At 37.5% G+C, this 19079-nt stretch overlaps 1 protein-coding gene across 1 annotated transcript; it reads left to right on the top strand.

Annotated features, from left to right (window-relative positions):
• The first annotated feature begins 3 nt into the window (after window positions 1-3).
• On the top strand, window positions 4-13986 carry sel1l (SEL1L adaptor subunit of SYVN1 ubiquitin ligase). Its single transcript, XM_079830294.1, has 21 exons — window positions 4-627; window positions 760-806; window positions 1433-1604; window positions 1913-2080; window positions 2358-2463; window positions 3755-3917; window positions 4139-4192; window positions 4280-4339; window positions 4652-4733; window positions 5157-5311; window positions 6681-6737; window positions 6842-6910; window positions 7025-7102; window positions 7182-7244; window positions 7324-7411; window positions 7888-8036; window positions 8125-8290; window positions 9058-9132; window positions 9601-9773; window positions 10341-10469; window positions 12195-13986. Exons 1-21 carry the CDS (start codon window positions 555-557, stop codon window positions 12399-12401), a joined length of 2334 nt encoding a protein of 777 aa, XP_079686420.1. The 5' UTR covers window positions 4-554; the 3' UTR covers window positions 12402-13986.
• The last annotated feature ends 5093 nt before the right edge of the window (window positions 13987-19079 follow it).

The following is a 19079-nucleotide window of genomic DNA, read 5'->3' as shown; positions in this document are numbered from 1 at the left end:
TCTGATTGGTGAAGCAGCAGCGGATTAGGAAATAGGGGGTCGGTCAGTGAACAGAAATATGGTGAAACACAAGAAACCTAAAGACGGCTGAACTGTTACGGTCTTGTGTTGTTGAATTTGATAGACATTGCTGTTGCCTTGGAAACATTATTCCGGAAATCGTCCTGGAAAGAATTGAATGGTCCGCAACCGCCACAGCATTAGTCTCTGAGAAGTGCTGTTTGTTTAGCTCTGCTAGCTGTGTTTATAGGCTGTCACTGAGTTAGTTACATTGAGCTGCTAGCTGCAAATGCGTTGGTTATTGTGTTCATGTTAAATTTGTGCGAATGGATTGTTTTGCTATAATCCATCTTGGCTTTTGGGAGAAGTTTCTGGTTGATTGGCTTGCTGGCCAAGGTCTATAGCTAACGTTAGTGGGTTATGCAGTCAGGTGCAGTTCACTGACAGATTTGTACAGTTAGATGGCTAGTTAGGATAACAGATAGCTGATGTGCTGATCTAGTTATTTAAGTCAGATTTTTAGTCTTTCGCTGCGTTTTGCGCAGTCTGGCATCATGAATCCCTTTAAGAAGTCTTGTCTGGTCCTTATTGTGGCTTTAGCTGTTACTTTGGATGTGACAGCTGGTGGTGAGTCAAATAGACACTTCTTAAAGTATTTAATGCTTCGTCTTGTATTAGACAAATATGACATGTTTATTTAGATTCTAATGCTATTTAACAGTTCAAATGTATTAACATATATTGTATGTAAAATTGCAGAAGTACTTCCTGATGATGAAGGAGATGCGCATGTCAGTGCGCCTCAGGTAATACAGCATTAAAACATAATGACACATCATCAGAGCCATGCAATGTCCACTCAGGCTGCAGTGTTTTATGTTAGTGATTCCTGGTATTGTATTTTGATTCCATGTGCTCAATGAAAACCTAAATTGGTTTATTTCTTAAAACATCAGTCACTATGCACACGTGTGTGTGTGTGTGTGTGTATATGTGACCCTGGACCACAAAACCAGTCAAGGGTAATTTATGTTTTATTTTTATGGTAAATAATTTAATCTGAAAGCTGAATAAATAAGCTTTCCATTGATTTGTTAGGATAGGATAATATTTGGCCGAGATGCAACTATTTGAAAATCTGGAATCTGAGGGTGCAAAAAACTCTAAATATTGAGAAAATCGCCTTTAAGGTTGTCCAAATGAAGTTCTTAGCCAGGCATATTACTAATAATAAGGAGATTTACAAAATACCTTCATGGAACATGATCTTTACTCAATATCTTAATGATTTTTGGCATAAAAGAGAAGTGTGTGTGTGTGTGTGTGTGTGTGTGTGTGTGTGTGTGTGTGTGTGTGTGTGTGTGTGTGTAAACAATGCACATTTTCTAGTAATCTTTGCATCTCATTGCATCAATGGTTTTGTCCAAATCAGGGCACAGATGATAATGATGGCTCCAGAATTTTGGCAGGACATGCATATGTTCCTAAAGATGCCCAGCCTGACAGCAGCACAACAGACACTGGTGTCGAAAGCGAGATTGAGGCGATTGAAAAGGAAGACCTTCCAAGTCAGCCTCCTCCACCAGAGGAACGTCATAAAGAAGGTGAGTCGGAGGCAGATGGGGTCTGCAGGTGCTTCCTGATTAAGATCTCGGTAGTTAGATTTGTCTGTACGTTTAGCATCATCTGTCTCCCTCTACTTTGCTACCATTTATGTTGCTCTCACTATGAAGGTTTTGATACTATTTGTGTCTCATGTTGCTTAAGTTTAGGTGTTCACCGCCTACAACTTTCAGTGTCTGTTGAGAAAAGAAACTTACTCACCCATGCGTTCACCTGTGTGTTGTTGGTTTCCTGTCAAAGTGTCTGGTTATTGTGTTATTTTCTCATTGGTGTTTATCTTGTGATGTAGTGCCGGTGGTGAATGGTGGAACGGCCTCTGGAGAACCCTGCATCTTTCCTTTTCTTTTCCAAGGGAAAGAGTTCTCGGAGTGCACTACTGAAGGCAGAGGAGACGGGAGGCTGTGGTGTGCCACAACGTACGACTACAACACCGATAAGAGATGGGGCTTCTGTGAAAGTGAGTGAGCTATTATTAGTACTTTTGGTAGCATACTTTAGTGTGCTTTATATTGTAAAAAATGAATTATATGTGACTCTACTGTCTACATGAAATATGATACTACTTTAGTTGAAAGCGAAAGAGTTCTTGGCACATTAGTAGAATGGTGATTTAGTTTTTTTGCGTTTTACTACTCATACTCTTTAGCATAATTAGCTTGGATATGAGAAGATATACCGGCCTTTATAAATCAAGTCTTGATTTGTGTGTGTGATGTGTCTATTCGTCCTCACAGCGGAGGAGCAGGCAGAGCAGAGGAGGTTGGTGGAAGAGGCTGAGGAACAGTACCAGGCCACACTTAGGATGATTAATGGCACCAACCGGAGGAGCCAGAAGAAAGAGTGAGTTCTGTGCCATGTGTATTTCTTATTGCTTGCAGTGCTCTTGCCAAATTTTTCCTGTTATTTTTAGGTCATCAAGCTACACTTTCTGAAAAAATTTGCTGAAAACTATAAGCTTGTAGCTTGTATAGTACCCTCAAAGATGCACCTTTGTACCTTACCTACCCCTAAAGGATGCATATTTGTATCTTCATGCACAGTGTTTGCAAATTTTTTTTCCAGATAGTGTAGAATAGTTTTGATTTCTCAGTTGGTGTCAAAAGTATTAAATGTATTTTAATTACACTATTCAAACGTTTATGGGCAGTAAGATATTTATTTATTTATAATTTTTTTCCAGCAAGGATGCGTTAAATTGATCATAAGTGACCGTAAAGAGAAAAGACATTTTATAATGTTAAAAAAAAGTTTTCTATTTTAAATAAAGGCTGTTCTTATGAACTTTCTATTCATCAAAGAATCCTGAAAAAATAAAATCATGGTTTCCACAAAAATATTAAGCAGCACAACTGTTTTCAACGGTGGCCGAGAGAGCTTAACACGCTGCAACTGCAGAAGACGCATGCGAATAGAAAAAACCCAATTAAGGAAACGTCTTCCTCAGTTTGATAAATGCTCACAACGCAACCTAATACAGAAATGGAGTTGCAAACACTCACAACGCACATACGATCCAGATGTTAAAATAAACACACACAAAAAACCTCACCTTTCAGGTCATCGACAACACCACTGACAAGTAGGCATTGAACAATAAGCATGTCCCAGCCAGGTTTGTCACTTGTTGGGGTCCCCTTGAAAAATGGTGTTCTGTGCTTTTTACAGTGTGTATCTGTATTTGGTTGTGTTGTAGGCATTTGCAGCACGTGTTGTCAAATTGATGATGTTGCTGGTGTTTTTTCTATTTGTATGGGTTTTCTTTAGTTGCAACGTGTTGAGGTCTCTCAACCACTGTAGTTTTCAACACTGATAATAATAACAAATGTTTCTTGAAGCACCAAATCAGTGTATTAGAAAGATTTCTGATGGACAAAGATTAGAACGATTTCTCATGTGACACTGAAGACTAGAGCAATGTCTGCTGAAAATCCAGCTTTGCCATCATATAAATAAATTAAAATGTATAAATATTTTAAATTAAAGTATTATTTTAAATTGTTAGAATATTTCACAATATTACTGTTTGTATTGTATTTTTCATCAAGAAAATGTAGCATGCTGACCCCCAATAAAAAAAATCGTACTAGTATACGCTAGTATATTCATAATTCTATTCATTTGTGTATTACAGGTTGTATGAAAAACTCCTGAAAGTTGCAGAGATGGGTCATGCCAAGGCCATGGAGAAGGTGGCATATGCCATGTTGTTTGGAGACTACTTACCCCAGGACGTTCCTCAGGCGAAGGAGATCTTTGAGAAACTGGCACTGGAGGGCTCCCCTAAAGCCCAGACTGTAATAGCAACTGTTTATAAACTAAATGTCATCCCTTTTTTTTGTCCTTTGACTCATTTCAAGCTGTTTGTTAAAATAGCAGCTGTGTGTTGGGTTATTTTATCAGTAATGTTCTATTGCATCAGGAAAACCTCATTCCTTTTTTAATTTTTTTTTATCATTATTCAGTTTTTTCTTTTTCTTTTTTACATTGAGGTCCCATCCAATTTGTGTTCACACAGGCACTTGGTTTCCTATACGCTGCGGGACTAGGAGTGAACTCTAGTCAAGCAAAGGTATCCCCTAATGACATTTATCAAGCACAACATGCTTATTTGAAATGTGAATGTTTAATGAAAATACTGTATTTCACCTAATTGCAGGCATTGGTGTACTACACCTTTGGAGCTTTGGGTGGAAACCTAATAGCACATATGATTCTGGTAAGGAGAATGATTCTCTGTCCTATATTTTCAACGAGAACGGATCTTGTTCCAGCCAGGAAACTAGACTTGATTACTTGCTTATCTTATGTGTCAAGTCTTATTTGACCTTGATTATATCAAGCTGAGTGTCTGTCTAGACAAGCCTTCGGAACTACTGTAATTCTGACTGCCACATTGGCTCCGTTACATGAAACAAATTGAAACCTCAGACCTTGTGGCATCATAATTTATCCATGACTACTTTCTCAATGCATTGGTAGGTTTGTGTTTGTCCTGCAGTTCATGATAATCATCATGCTTTTTTTTCAGGGCTACAGATATTGGGGAGGTGTTGGGGTTCCTCAGAGCTGTGAATCTGCTCTCACTCACTACAGACTTGTGGCCAATCATGGTAAATTGATTACATTTCTGTGCTTCATCAGATGCAGTCCTCATACACATCTAAATATGTCTAATTTCAGCACAACATAATAAAAAAAAATGTATCTGGATCCCTGGTGGCCACATGTAAACATGATATCTTGTTACCGATGATTTTGATCTTGTTCAGGCTGTTTAAAAAAGTTAAGTGACTTACTACTTACATAATACATGTGAAAGGATTGTTTTCTGAGCAGTGTGAACATAAAAAAAAACTAGAGATATTAATATATAACAGGCCTTTGGGTTAAATTTACTCATGCTGTGCTGATAGATTTTGGTTATATCGCCCACCTGTAATCACTGGAACCACTTAGTTGTCCTCACTTAATTCAGATCGAGTGATGATTAAGTCTTGAAATATCATAGTAGCCTCTTTTTGTGTGTGTGTTAGTGGCCAGCGATGTGTCCCTGACAGGGGGCAGTGCAGTACAGCGGATCAGGCTCTTAGATGAAGTGGAAAATCCTGGCTCTAGCAGTGGAATGCTAGAGGAGGATTTAATCCAGTACTACCAGTTCTTGGCTGAGAAAGGAGATGTGCAGGCACAGGTATAGTAAAACCATGTTGTTTTGTCTGTGACATTATTTGAAATTGAGAATTGACTGTCACTGCAGCAATTTTTTTATATTTCATATTTTGGCGTTAAAGGGTACAAAAAACACAATTTCTACCAATCTCATGTTAATCTTGAGTACCTATAGAGTAGTATTGCATCCTTCATATCTCTGAAGTGTCTTTAGTTTTATCTTATTTATGAAAGGCTAAAGAGTCACAAGTGCACTCACACACACACACACACACACACACACACACACACACACACACACACACACACACACACACACACACACACACACAATACATCATGGCATTATCCCTGGATAAATTTCGATTCACTATACGTTCGTGTTGTTTACATTATATGCACTATGTGCCGATTGCCAACAAAACTCAAGACATTCGATGCAGTTTCACTCACCACCTATGTTTTCGACTCATGACTTGGATCAAACACACTTGCTCCATTGCTGCACTGGAAAAACAAACTGCATCCACTGTTTCCTTAACGCTGAGTTATTTGGGAAGCTGAACAAGGTTATCTTTCCCTACAACCAAAAACATACTTCTTTAGTGACATTTTAGTTGATTTTGTGGTCTTAAAACAAATGACAACGCTGTCAGCGGCTTCCGTAACCTGAACGAAGCTTGTTGATGGACGTGTTTTTGCCTCGCTCTTGCTCTGGTTGAGGTGCACACACGCTCATCTGGGAAAAGTGCCCATTCAAGGAATTCTGCCCTTTATGATGTCATACAGGGCCATACTGGAAAAAAACTTTCCGAAACTTGTTCGAATCCTGATGGAGTGTATTTTGCATAGAAACACTCTGTATACATTTTTTGACAATGTTGAGCATGAAAATCCAACTCTATAACAGTGTACATAAGTCAGAATGCATGAAATAGCATTATACCCCCCTTTCAAAGTCACTATGAAATAAAAATGGACAATACTTTTATTTTTTGGAATATTGTAGTGTTTATTATAAATGTGTTATCTGTGCACATCATTATTATCATTTTTAATTCCGTTTAGTTTTTTTTCAATTCAAAATGATTAACTCTTCTCTGACGTGTTTACTGGTACGAGGGCAGGACAACCTGTCACACACATGAGATCACAGCAATGGTAAACCACAACAATCCAATCAATTTCCAGTGGACAAAATCAAGTCCTGCCCTACTTTTTTTTTTCTTCTCTCAATCGAGAAACCGTTTCACTCGGATGTACTTCACATTTAGGGAAGAAATGACAATCGCAACTTTCATGTCAAATTTCATGTTTCATGTCAATTTCAATTGCATTTTGATCTACCTGTCTTTTGGATGATTAGCCTCACATTTAAATTTGCCGTCTAGGTGGGTCTGGGCCAGTTACACTTACATGGAGGACGAGGTGTAGAACAGAATCATCAGGTAATTTCTGTTCAGGCATAATTTTGAGGCTCTGCCATTTTAACAATTTCCTTAAATTATATGAAATAAGGATTTTATACTTTCATTTTGTCATTATTTTTCAGCGAGCATATGAGTACTTTAACCAAGCAGCAAATGCAGGGAACACGCATGCAATGGCATTCCTTGGAAAGGTATTGACTCATATAATGAGTCCTTTTTATATATTTTTTTGTAGTTTTATTGGACCATAACTGAATATTTTTCTTGTCCTGTTGCTTAATCTTTCAACCTTCATGTGTTCTCAGATGTACTCTGAAGGCAGCGAGTACGTGCCTCAGAACAATGAGACGGCCCTACATTATTTCAAAAAGGCTGCAGACTTGGTGAGACTTTTCAAAATTCAGAAATGGTTTATTTTCATATGTTCTCCTCTAATCCTTGATTTTGGTTTTCATCTATTAGGGTAATCCAGTTGGCCAGAGTGGCCTCGGTATGGCTTATCTGTATGGAAGGGGCGTTCCTGTGGTGAGTTTCCTGGATGAGCTGTACTAACATCATTCAATTAAATTACCTCTTCAGATATTGTTTCTTCTTGATCCTGCAGAACTATGACCTGGCCCTGAAGTATTTTCAGAAAGCTGCAGAGCAAGGCTGGGTGGACGGACAGCTACAGCTGGGAACCATGTACTACAGTAAGTGCGTACTGGAGAGAGTGAGAGTGTCTGGTAAAATGTATTTGAGTTAATAATATATCATCAAATAAATATCATCAGGTATTCCAAAATTCTGAGAATACAAAAACAACTATTAATGTTATTATTTATTTATTTAATGGAAATTTGTAAAATTAAAATTGAAAAATGTAAAAAAGCCATGTAAATGTATATTGTGAATGTACATTTTTTTCATGGTTTGCTCTGCTCTAAAATATCTTTCTAGCTCACTGTTCCACCATTTTAATTTCAAAATCTTATTTTTATCTTAAATCACAGACACTTTTGGTTTGGTTGCCTAGGTGATTGTTGCCATGACAAACTCCCACCTGCATTCTGCTTCTGACATGATCTTGACAAATATTGAGGACTAAGAAGTGTCTTAGTCATTTCAGTGGTGGGTGTTTGAAGAGTATGAAAAGTGCATTTATGACTCTCTCTCGTTCTTCATATAGATGGCATCGGGGTAAAACGTGATTATAAGCAGGCACTTAAATTCTTTAACCTGGCATCTCAAGCGGGTCACATCCTGGCCTTCTATAATCTAGCCCAGATGCATGCCACGGGGACTGGGGTCATGCGCTCCTGCCACACTGCAGTGGAGGTGAGGGATTTTTATTTCATGATGCATAGCCATGTTAAAAAAAGCTTTTCTGATAGTCAAGATAATGTATGTGTATTTGTGAGAACAGCTCTTCAAGAATGTGTGTGAGCGCGGCCGCTGGTCTGAGAGACTCATGGCGGCATACGGAGGCTTTAAGGAGGGAGATATGGACTCTTCTCTAGTACAGTATCTACTGCTGGCCGAACAAGGCTACGAGGTTGCCCAGAGCAATGTGGCTTTCATCCTCGATCAAAGTGAGTTAGTGCTCTACCACCAGAGGGCGCCATAACCCCCAACACCTACATGCATGTTAATTGTGGTTTTTAGTTAAAAGCTGGTCTGAGAAAGCAAACCTGGATCTTTCTGACCCTTTAAATCTGTCCTTACAGTGGTCACGTCAGCCAGCATCTGCCTTGTAATCTGAATGTTGTTTTTAAACCATATATTTATTGCAAAAATATGAAAGCTAACAAGAATGTCCCCAAAAAACACAGTTGACACAAACTTTAACTGCCACCCGTAGTCAGAATTTTGTAACGAAGAACAGGATGAAAACCTGGAAATATCAAGAAATCTTTCAATTTTTTTTTTCTAGGCCTGTAAAAGTCATGGATATATCACTTTTCTAAAGAAAATGCCTTGCTAAAGGGAATGTAATTGTTATTTTTTATGTTCTGCTCTAAAATATATAATTGGCTTGACTTCGCTAGATAATTTACAAATTTCTTAACTAACATATAGCTGATTAAATATAATTATCTGAATATATTAATAAAAAAATATTAGTAATCATGAATGACTGGGGGAAAGTCTATATGTCAAAATATGTGGGATTGCACAAAGAAGGTCACAGAATCTTCCGTGAAGGTAAAGCAGTCTGCACAGAGCCTAAGAGACCACTTACGAAGATCTTTCATTTTTACGGTCTCTTGGTAAATTAAAACCCAGCTAAATTAAGTCACTTCAAAAGGTACATTTCTAAAGGTAAATCTGACACCGTCTCTGTGTATGTGTCTTTCAGAGGGGTCACAGATCTTCAATGAGAATGAAACGTACCCACGGGCTTTGCTCCACTGGACCAGAGCAGCCGCTCAAGGTTTGACTGTTTTCTTCAACCCATACAGTCACTCTCGAATGCAAAATGCCAAAGTGCTTTGATGGCCTTTTACAGTGAGACAAATATAACCGTTTACTACACGGCTCTCTCAGATACTTGATTCTGATTGGTCCCTCGCAACATTCTGTGGTCAGATATTTCGGTATAATTAATGCTAAACTGTATTTGACCATAGCATCCAGTCTTTTACACTATGATAGTTTTGCATATCTCATATTACTCTGCACTCTTTTTGAATATAATTTAAGTGGATAAAAAAAAGAATTTCAATGTTTCATGCCAATTTATGTATACATTTGCTACACATCCACATAATAAGCTGGATCGTTTATAGTCAGACAGTCATTATCGCTAAATAAACCCCTTCAGGCTCATACAGGCTTCTGTTTTTATAACATTTTAATTTCCATGAGGCTGTTGAACATCCATGACGTCTGTTTGTCACAGGATACACGGTGGCCAGAATCAAGCTGGGTGACTATCATTTCTATGGCTATGGCACTGATGTGGACTATGAGACTGCAGTCATTCATTATCGTCTGGCCTCTGAGCAACAGCATAGTGCACAGGCCATGTTCAATCTGGGATATATGCATGAGAAGGGCCTCGGTATCAAACAGGTGAAATTTACATATAGCATGTACACTACACATTCTTACCAACCCCTAAACTTTTCATCAGTAGTGTTTTTGAAAGAAGTCTCTTATGCTCACCAAGGCTGAATTTTATTTGATTTAAAATCCAGTAAAAACAGTAAAGTTGAGAAAATAATACAGTATTAAATACCGTTTTACATATTTAAAAATGTACTTTATTCCTGTGGTGGCAAAGCTGAATTTTCAGCATCATTACTTCTGTCGTCAGTCTTCAGTGTCACATGATCCTTCAGAAATCATTCTAATATGCTGATTTGATGCTCATAAAACATTTCTTATCAATGTTGAAAACAGTTGTGCTGCTTAATCATTTTGTAGAAACCATGGTAACCCCCCCCCCCCCTCAAATTTAAAAGAAGGGCATTATTTAAAATGGAAATCTTTTGTTATATTATAAATATCTTCGCTGTCAGTTTTTAATGCATTCTTGCTGAATAAAAGTATTAATTTCTTTCTAAAAACAAAACAAAAACTGACACTGTTGTGCATACAATTAAAAGTGCACTAATGTTTTCGATTGTTCCTCCACAGGACATTCATTTGGCTAAACGTTTCTATGACATGGCTGCAGAGGCCAGTCCTGATGCCCAAGTTCCTGTGTTCCTAGCCCTGTGCAAGCTGGGTCTCATTTATGCACTACAGTACTTGCAGGATCTCAATGTAAGTCAAATCTGTCAGTAAGGATCCACCTTAAAGTGATAGTTCACCCAAAAATGAAAAGTACCCCGTGATTTACTCACCCTCAAGCCATCCTAGGTATATATGACTTTCTTTCAGACGAATAAAATAAATATTATATTAAAAAAAATGTCCTGGCTCTTTCAAGCTTTATAATGGCAGCCCAAAATTTTGAAGCCCAAAAAAGTGCATCCATCCATTATCAAACTTAATAAGGCCTTAAAGGGTTAGTTCACCCAAAAATGAAAATTATGTCATTAATTACTTACCCTCATGTCGTTCGACACCCGTAAGACCTCCGTTCATCTTCGGAACAGAAATTAAGATATTTTAGTTGAAATCTGATGGCTCTGAAAGGCCTCCATTGGCACAATGCACGGTTCACTCTCAAGACCCTTAAAAGGTACTAAAGACATCGTTACAAAGTCCATCTCACTACAGTGGTTCTAAAATAACTTTATGAATCGGCGAGAATAGTTTTTGTGTGCAAAAAAACCCTAAATAACGACTTATATAGTGATGACGATTTCAAAACAAGGCATCAAGAAGCTTCGAAGCGTTATGAATCAGTGAGTCAAATCAGCAGTTTGGATCGGCAAATTTCAGCAGTTTGGCGGTTTGACACGCGATCCGAATCATGATTCGACTCACTGATTCATAACGCTTCGAAGCTTCTTGATGCCTTGTTTTGAAATTAAAGCTTTCTTCTCTTACTTGCACCTCCAAAAGGTTTTTGCGCCAATGCATTGTTAAAGAATTGGTGTGATTTGTAATTGTCCCATATAAAACTTTTACGGCCAATTTAATATATCATTTATATCATGTTGAATTTAACGCATCTTTACGGATGGTGTTGAATGCTGAATCGATTCATTCAGTTCTAATAGTGCTTAATACAAGCAGTGTCGTACACACAGAGGGCATAGCGTCACGTTATTTAAAGGGAAAGTTCAAGCATCAATGAGTAAGAAAAACCACACTACATAATTATTACATTTCACATGAAAGTAATAAGAATACAAACTGATTCAGTTATGTCTGAGAACAATTTCTTAGCAACTAGGGATTGCACAAAAAAAAAAAAAAAAAAAAAAAATATATATATATATATATATATATATATATATAAATAAATAAATAAATAAATAAATAAATAAATAAATAAATAAATAAATAAATAAATAAATATATATATATATATTATATATATATATATAAATAAATAAATAAATATAGGCCTAGGGCTATACAGGCGTCTGGCTACACAATGGTATTACTGTCTGGTATTAATTTGAATCCTTATTAACAAATATAATTTGGTATGTATTTGTTATTTAATACCAGTAATACCAATGTTGCTTTTTAGAATTTGACTGGGGGCACCAATAAGGATTTTACCTATGGCGTCAGAACAGCTAGAAGTGGCCCTGCCCCGGAGCCATGTGGATTACTTTTATAATGGATGGTGCACTTTTTTAGGCTTAATTTTGGGCTGCAATTCACTGCCATTTTAAAGCTTGGAAGAGCCAGGACATTTTTAATATAACTCAGATTGTATTTGTCTGAAATAATGTAATTTACACCTAGGATGGCTTGAGGGTGAGTCAATTATGGGATAATTTTCATTTTTGGGTGAACTATCCCTTTAAATCTGATATGTCTCAAATCAAGGAATATAACAATAACAATGCATCTTTTTTTCTTCAGCTGAAGGAGCTTCTATCTCAGGTGGATCTTGACCAGTTACTGGGTCCAGAGTGGGATCTTTACCTCATGACTGTCATTGCTCTGCTCTTGGGCACAGTGATCGCATATCGGCAGAGACAGCACCAAGCCGTACCCAGAGCCCCTCTAGCGCCCCCTAGACCTCCAGCACAGCCGGAGCAGCCTGCCGGAGAGCCTGAGGAACAATGAGAGCAGAGAGCAGGGATCAGGATGGAGGTGACCGAATGGGACTAGGGTTACGGGAGAAAGAATTGAGGCCCATTAGCGTCTCTCTCTCTCACTCACCGGGACAGCCGCTGACACCTATACCCTGCTGTGGTCTTTAATCCTGTAAACCCCAAAAGAGCCTTCAAGACTCTTGTTGCCTTGTCCAGCCCTTCTTTAGTCTTTTTTACTGTGGCTTGGGGAAAGCTAGATGAACTTCTACGATATCTTAAATGTGCGCCTCAGGGTTTTGCCAGGTGAAATAACATTTGTGCAAATCAACGCTCACTATGTGGGGGAAAAAATATAACATTGCTGAATGAACTACGGTAGTTGTTTCTGAATTTTGCTTGCCACTGTGCTAAAAGTCAAGGGTCGAACCTATTTTGTGCAACTCATTCAGATTTTTATTTTAGTTTTTTTTTCATATTAAGTTTGGTACAATTTCGGACTCGGACACCATGCCTCATTGGGCTGCAGAGTGTGAGGAGGGCTGCACACTGAATTCGATATGTAAAAAGTTCACACTCTAAGCATGCGTTCCTTTTAAGTGGCTTGCTTGCAGATATTTTTTATTTTTTAGTTCACATCCAGAAATGATATATAATGTCAGTATTTGGACAAAAGTTGTTTTCACCAGCACATAGATGTAGATTTCACTTGATTTAAAACGCCCGCAGTTGCAGATGAATAAACTAGAAAGTAATTTAAGGTTAGAAGTGTGTCAAAAGGCTTTTTATTGCCATAAACGCTCACCTTGCCAAATGTTGAATCATTGAGACGGCCCTTGACCTCATTTTGTTGTTTCAAAAGTGTGTCTGTAGTATATTTATGGTAAAGATTCAGTGCAATTATGGCTGGTGTCCAGTATGTTTCAGGACTGAACCTCGTTTTTCAGCAGTCATCCAACCTTTCCAAAATTTTCAAAAATAGGATATAAATTCCACTGCATAAATGAAAAGCATTTTAATTGTTGAATGGGTTTCTATTTGACTATAATGCTCTGTTTTCAGGATTTTTCCTTTTTTATTTTCAAACCATCGAATGCTTTCAAAGCTATTTTTGATGATTATCATTATAAGATCTGTTGTTCTGTAACATCAGCTTCCTGAAGCGGATTAATTTGCTTCAGGATGTGGCTTTGTGTGCTGAATCTAAGTTTTAGGTTCTTTTTTCAGAGGAAAATATTTTTTCAGATCGTTTAAATTGTGAGCATGTCTAGAATATTTGATCGTTTGGCGATGGAATGTGTCTGTCGTTTCAGGTAATATAGCAATACCACAACGTTTGGTGTAAAAAAATAAATAAAAAAAAAACTAATGTAAGCATACTTCTGTGAATAGAATGTAAAGGACTGTTTTTCATGCAAAGATGCACCAGAGCATTAGTCTGTTTTTGTGGAGTTCTCAATTCAGCAATGGTTTGAAACTATAAAAATCATTTAACAGATTCTTCTATGTAAAACAAGCCGCTCATAATACTGAGATGACAACAGATGAGTCTAAAAAAGCAAATGTTCAACTGGCAATGTTTCTAAATAACTAATAAAAATCAATGGGTTCACAGCAAATGTCCTTTCCTATCCTATCAAATGCTATTCAGTCCAAACAAGCATCCAGTGCACACAACATCAACCTGCCACCATATTTATTTCTCTCTGAAAGGATTCCTGGTCCTGATCTGCATTGCGCTGCGGGTCTGTTTCTCCCAGGCCCCAGTGCTACACAGTTTCTAGTAAAGCTCTCTGAAGTTGTGAATGGTCACCAGTCCCCTGGCAGTTGCATGTGCATCTGGATCATGCTTTATGTCGGTGGGCCTGAACTTCGTCACTCAGCTGTTTTGGGTGGGGGAGATAAAGGGGCAGTGATATAATGGCCCCGTTCTCTCTGCACGCACATCCATTGTGCTAACCAGCTTGGAAACGCTCCACCATGGAGTGGCTTTTCATTGCCGTGGCAACCTGCGTACTAGCCCTCTGCCCTGTCAAAGGTAAGTGCTGGAAGCATCCAGAGCTGGGAAGATAAGCTGGAGCACAGGGCCCACGATACATGTGTGAGATTGACCTGGTGGAGCGAGATGTTTATGTCAACCTGTGTTGAAGGCCTTTGTGCTTGTTCGGTACCTATGGAGGCCGGTCTGTATCATATTTTGTTAAAGCTTGAGTACTCATGGATTATAATATCTATCTCAAGGGGATGAATGGAGGCTGGAGTATGAGGAAGGACTCAGTCACTACAGCGAGGAAGCGCTTAGAAAGGTACATTTGTGTATTTTTGATGGGAAGTTTTTTGCTCTATCATATGGTTGAGGATGTTTTTTCAGTCACACGAGGCCATAAATACAACTGTCCAATTCGTTTATCTTTAAGTCATAATGTAAACATAATTTCAGTTATCCAGGTGGTCTGTGGCCTGAATGATGTTTTGGTTGTGATGTCACAGAAACCGGCTGTTTAGCATGTTATTTTGTTACAGGAGTTTCCTGAGAAGACCAGGCCAATCAGTTTCAAACATCCACCATTCACGTGTCCAGACATGAGCCCCTCCTCTTCTGTGCCAACCTCAGGTAGGCTGGTCTGGACTATTTTTCCACATTGTGACAATATTTGCCAATGGTAAATACAGACTAATGTTCTGAAGTCAGTACGTTCAAGCTTGATTGTACAATCGCGCTCGGGACAAATTTTCTATTACATATATAATGCTTTTTATTTTATTTTTTTAAATACCTTAACACTGATGTTTATCATTGATGATGAATGTTGGCTCTTGTTGTACCACAGACAAACTGCATTATATAATGTATTGGTACCCTGATTCACTGTATCTCTTGTAGTTGAGCTGGTGAGGGCAGCAGATATTAAAGTGATCGCTGCCCTTGGAGATTCTCTGACAGTGAGTGATTATTTACTGTCCTTTTTTCGGTTTAGTGGACTTATTTAGTGGACTCATGTTCATTAGTTAGCTGACAACAGAATTGATTCTATACTATCTTTAATCATGATCATTCATGAGGCAAAATGAGGTAAACAACTTAAAGGAATAGTTTGCCCAAAAATTTTAATTCTGTCATCGTTTACTCACCCTCAATTTGTTCCAAACCTGTATGAATTTCTTTCTTCTGCTGAACACAATTTATTTCATATTTTGAAGAATATCGGTAAACAAACAGTTGATGGACCCCATTGACTTCCAAAGTATTTTTCCCTACTATGGGGTACATCAAATGTTTAGTTCCCCATATTCTTCAAAATATCTTATTTTGTGTTCAGCAGAAGAAAGAAATTTTGTGTTCAGCAGAAGAAAGAAATTCATGCAAGTTTGGAACAACTTGAGGGTGAGTAAATTATGATAGAATTTTCATTTAATTGCGTCAGCTGTTCATATACATAAATAATTATTGATGTAGCACTGATAAGGGTTATACTATAAGGATTTCATGAATAAAGCAATAATGTCTAATACTAATTGTCTCACTTGTAGACAGCCATTGGTGCAAATGCAACCACAGTTCTTGGCATACCTATTGAATTCCGTCATGTTTCATGGAGGTAAAGGTTTTACTAATACTAATATAACATGCTTTTTAATTTCTATAACTACTTTTAGAAATAAAGTGACTTTATATCCAGTATGATGATATTTCTCATACTTTGTGAAGTTCTATTAATGTGCCCAAAATATTTGCCCAGAAATTGTGTCATTTTATTGTAACTGTTCCATATTTTAAAAGCATTGGTGGCTATGGATCCTTTCAAGATGTCATTACACTGGCAAGTACGTCCTTTTGCCTTAACATCAGTCATATGAAAAGTATGAATTGGTGAATTGAACTGAATTGAATTGGTGACCCGGGCTCTTCTGTGCTTTTGAATTAGACATCATTCGACTCTTCAACCCTCATTTAGTGGGACCTGCCCCAACCAAGACGGTCCATGGTACCCCAGCTCCCCTCTGCGAGACTGGTTTTAACCTGGCTGTAACCGGACACAACACCTTGTAAATGCTAGTACATCCCTAGTCATTCTTCATAAATGGTTGTTAAAGAACATACACTTGAAAATATGCCGATCAAGATGTTTTTTTACTTTAACTGTATTTTGCAACCTTTAGTTTAGCTAATGTGGTATTGTATAAGTTGATGATATGAGTTTTGCTTTCTTCCTAGTAATCTTCCTGAACAAGTCAGACATTTGATTGATACATTGAAAACATATGAGGTAAATGCATTATTTACTGTTTCCAAAACTAAATGTGTTTTGTCCTTATTACAAATACAGAGGGTGAAATCTTGGCATTATTGTGATTCCATCTTTTGCTACAGGCTATTAACTTTGATGAAGACTGGAAACTGTTGACCATTCTAATTGGGATGAATGACATCTGTGATTACTGCAAAGACAAGGCATTGCTTACAAAGCTGTTTCTTTGGCAAACTACAGAAAGAAGATTCTTCTACAGTATTGACAGATTTTGTTCACAATGTCAAAGCGGGAACTAGAGGAGGTTTAAAACTTTGATCGTGAACACATAGACGATTGTAGAGAGGGTCATCATCTTGTTTAATCTTTCTCATGTGTAGTATCGCCTTGAAATGTGTTTGAAACAGCAGTTCTAGGCTAGTAAATGTGACCTTTACAGAGTCTATATTCTGTATTCAGACACATTGTCCTTTAGGAATGTCTTTTATAGAGCCTCTAAATTTATGTCCTCTATTTATGCACGCAGTCCCTGTTTTCGGTGGAGAACTTTATCCATTACATGACTGTGTCCTTGGAAATGCTGATGAATGAGGTAATGAGACATTTTGAGATTCAGTCACAAAAAAAAAATGTTTTGACATATCATATGCTTGGGTTTTTGTTAAAGTCTTATGCTCACCAAGGCGGCTTTTATAATACAAATACAGTAAAAACTATTTTAATATATTTAAAATGTACTTTATTCCTGTTATGGCAAAGCTGAATTTTCAGTATCAATACTCCAGTCACATGATCCTTCAGAAACCAGTCTAATATTCTAATTTGCTGCTTAAAAATATATATATTCTTATGATCAATATTGAAAATTGTGTTAATAATTTTGTGGAAACAGAATGTTTTCATTGATTAATATAAAGTTCAAAATAACTGTTTATTATGTGTGAAATATGACTTTACAGATTTTTTTTTTTTTTAAATCAACTTAATGCATTAATACAATTTTCTATCAATTTACCTTTGCAGGTTCCTCGAATGATCGTGAACGTGGTCCAGATACTGCCAATGGAGACCCTGAGGGAAGTACAGAAACCCACCCCAGGATGTCTGCTCCAGAGGTACAGGAAATTAAATTAAGCTTACAAAAATTAGCTAGGAGCAAATGTGATGTCATGAATGTTAATTGTGCATGGAAATAAATACACAATCCATATCGAGTAATTCTTTTAAAATCAAAAAATCTCTTTGAATGTTTGTGCGGTTGTTTTGTTCAAGGTGGTTAATATGTCATCTTTGTTCTTTCAGTGCTACAGGTTCATTTCTCTCCTATTCAATGCTCTGATCTCTCCAGGTCATTCTGCTCCTGTCTGGTAAAGCCAGCTGCTGGATCTGCTGATCTAAAGGAGCTGGTTGGAGTCAACTTAGAATTCCAGGTGGATTTGTTTTCTCGGTTATCTAAACAGATATAATACAAATACAGATATATTACAAGTAAATATGGTGCTAAACTGTGTGGGAAATGCAGTTGCACTCTATTTTAAGGGGTCTTTGTTACAGTGTAACTATACATCTAAGTACATTTAACATGTACTTAATACATTATAACAGTACAGTATGTGACAAGGACACTGTAGCAAAATGTGTTACCCAAAATATATTTTGTCTCAGAAAGCACTGGAGCAGCTCTTGCACAGTGACCGCTTCTTTAAGAAAGACTTTGCTGTAGTTTTGCAACCGTTCCTGAAACATGCAGATCCTCCAAGACTCCTAGTAAGAAGTGATCACTTATTGTTTTATTATGACTATAATTTAGCTTTGCATTAGGATTAAATATGAAGGTTTCCATTAACATGTGCATGTGCTGTTCAAGTCTTGTGTTTCATTAATTTTTCCCCGATTAGAATGGAAAGATTGACATGAGCTTCTTTACCCCGGACTGTTTCCACTTTACTATGAAAGGACACGAGGAGCTAGCCAAGGGACTGTGGAACAACATGGTAAATGTTGGTTTCTTTTTCTCAGAACAAATTTACAAAGCTTAATTTAATCAAATAAATATATAAATATAATTTTGACATGCACTGCAGCCTCCATTTGGTATATTACAACCACAAGCTCTGTTATCTCTGTGTCACGGTCATATAGGCACCGTTTGTCATTCTAAAATAGTTTCTCTCATATTTTTTTTGTGGCAAGTTTCAACCTGAGGGGGAGAAGTTTATGGTGGAGAGCTTTTCAAACCGTATTGAGCTTATTTGCCCCCCTGTGGTAAGAAATGATTCTTAGTGTCATTTTATGTCGATTATATTTGCATGATGTGTTTGATTTTAATTTGCCAATTCCATTATTAAATCCTTTCATTTCCTTTCATGATCAATCTGACATCCCAGAGTCATCCATACATTTACACCAGACCCACTGCTGTGAAGCCAGGCCCGTCAGCTGGCATCAGACTTGCCGTTCTC

The sequence above is a fragment of the Gobio gobio genome (assembly GCF_949357685.1).
Source record: "Gobio gobio genome assembly, chromosome: 12".
NCBI classification, from domain to species: domain Eukaryota; kingdom Metazoa; phylum Chordata; class Actinopteri; order Cypriniformes; family Gobionidae; genus Gobio; species Gobio gobio.
Note: the sequence above shows the minus strand (reverse complement) of the source record. Positions and strands in the feature narration are given on the sequence as shown.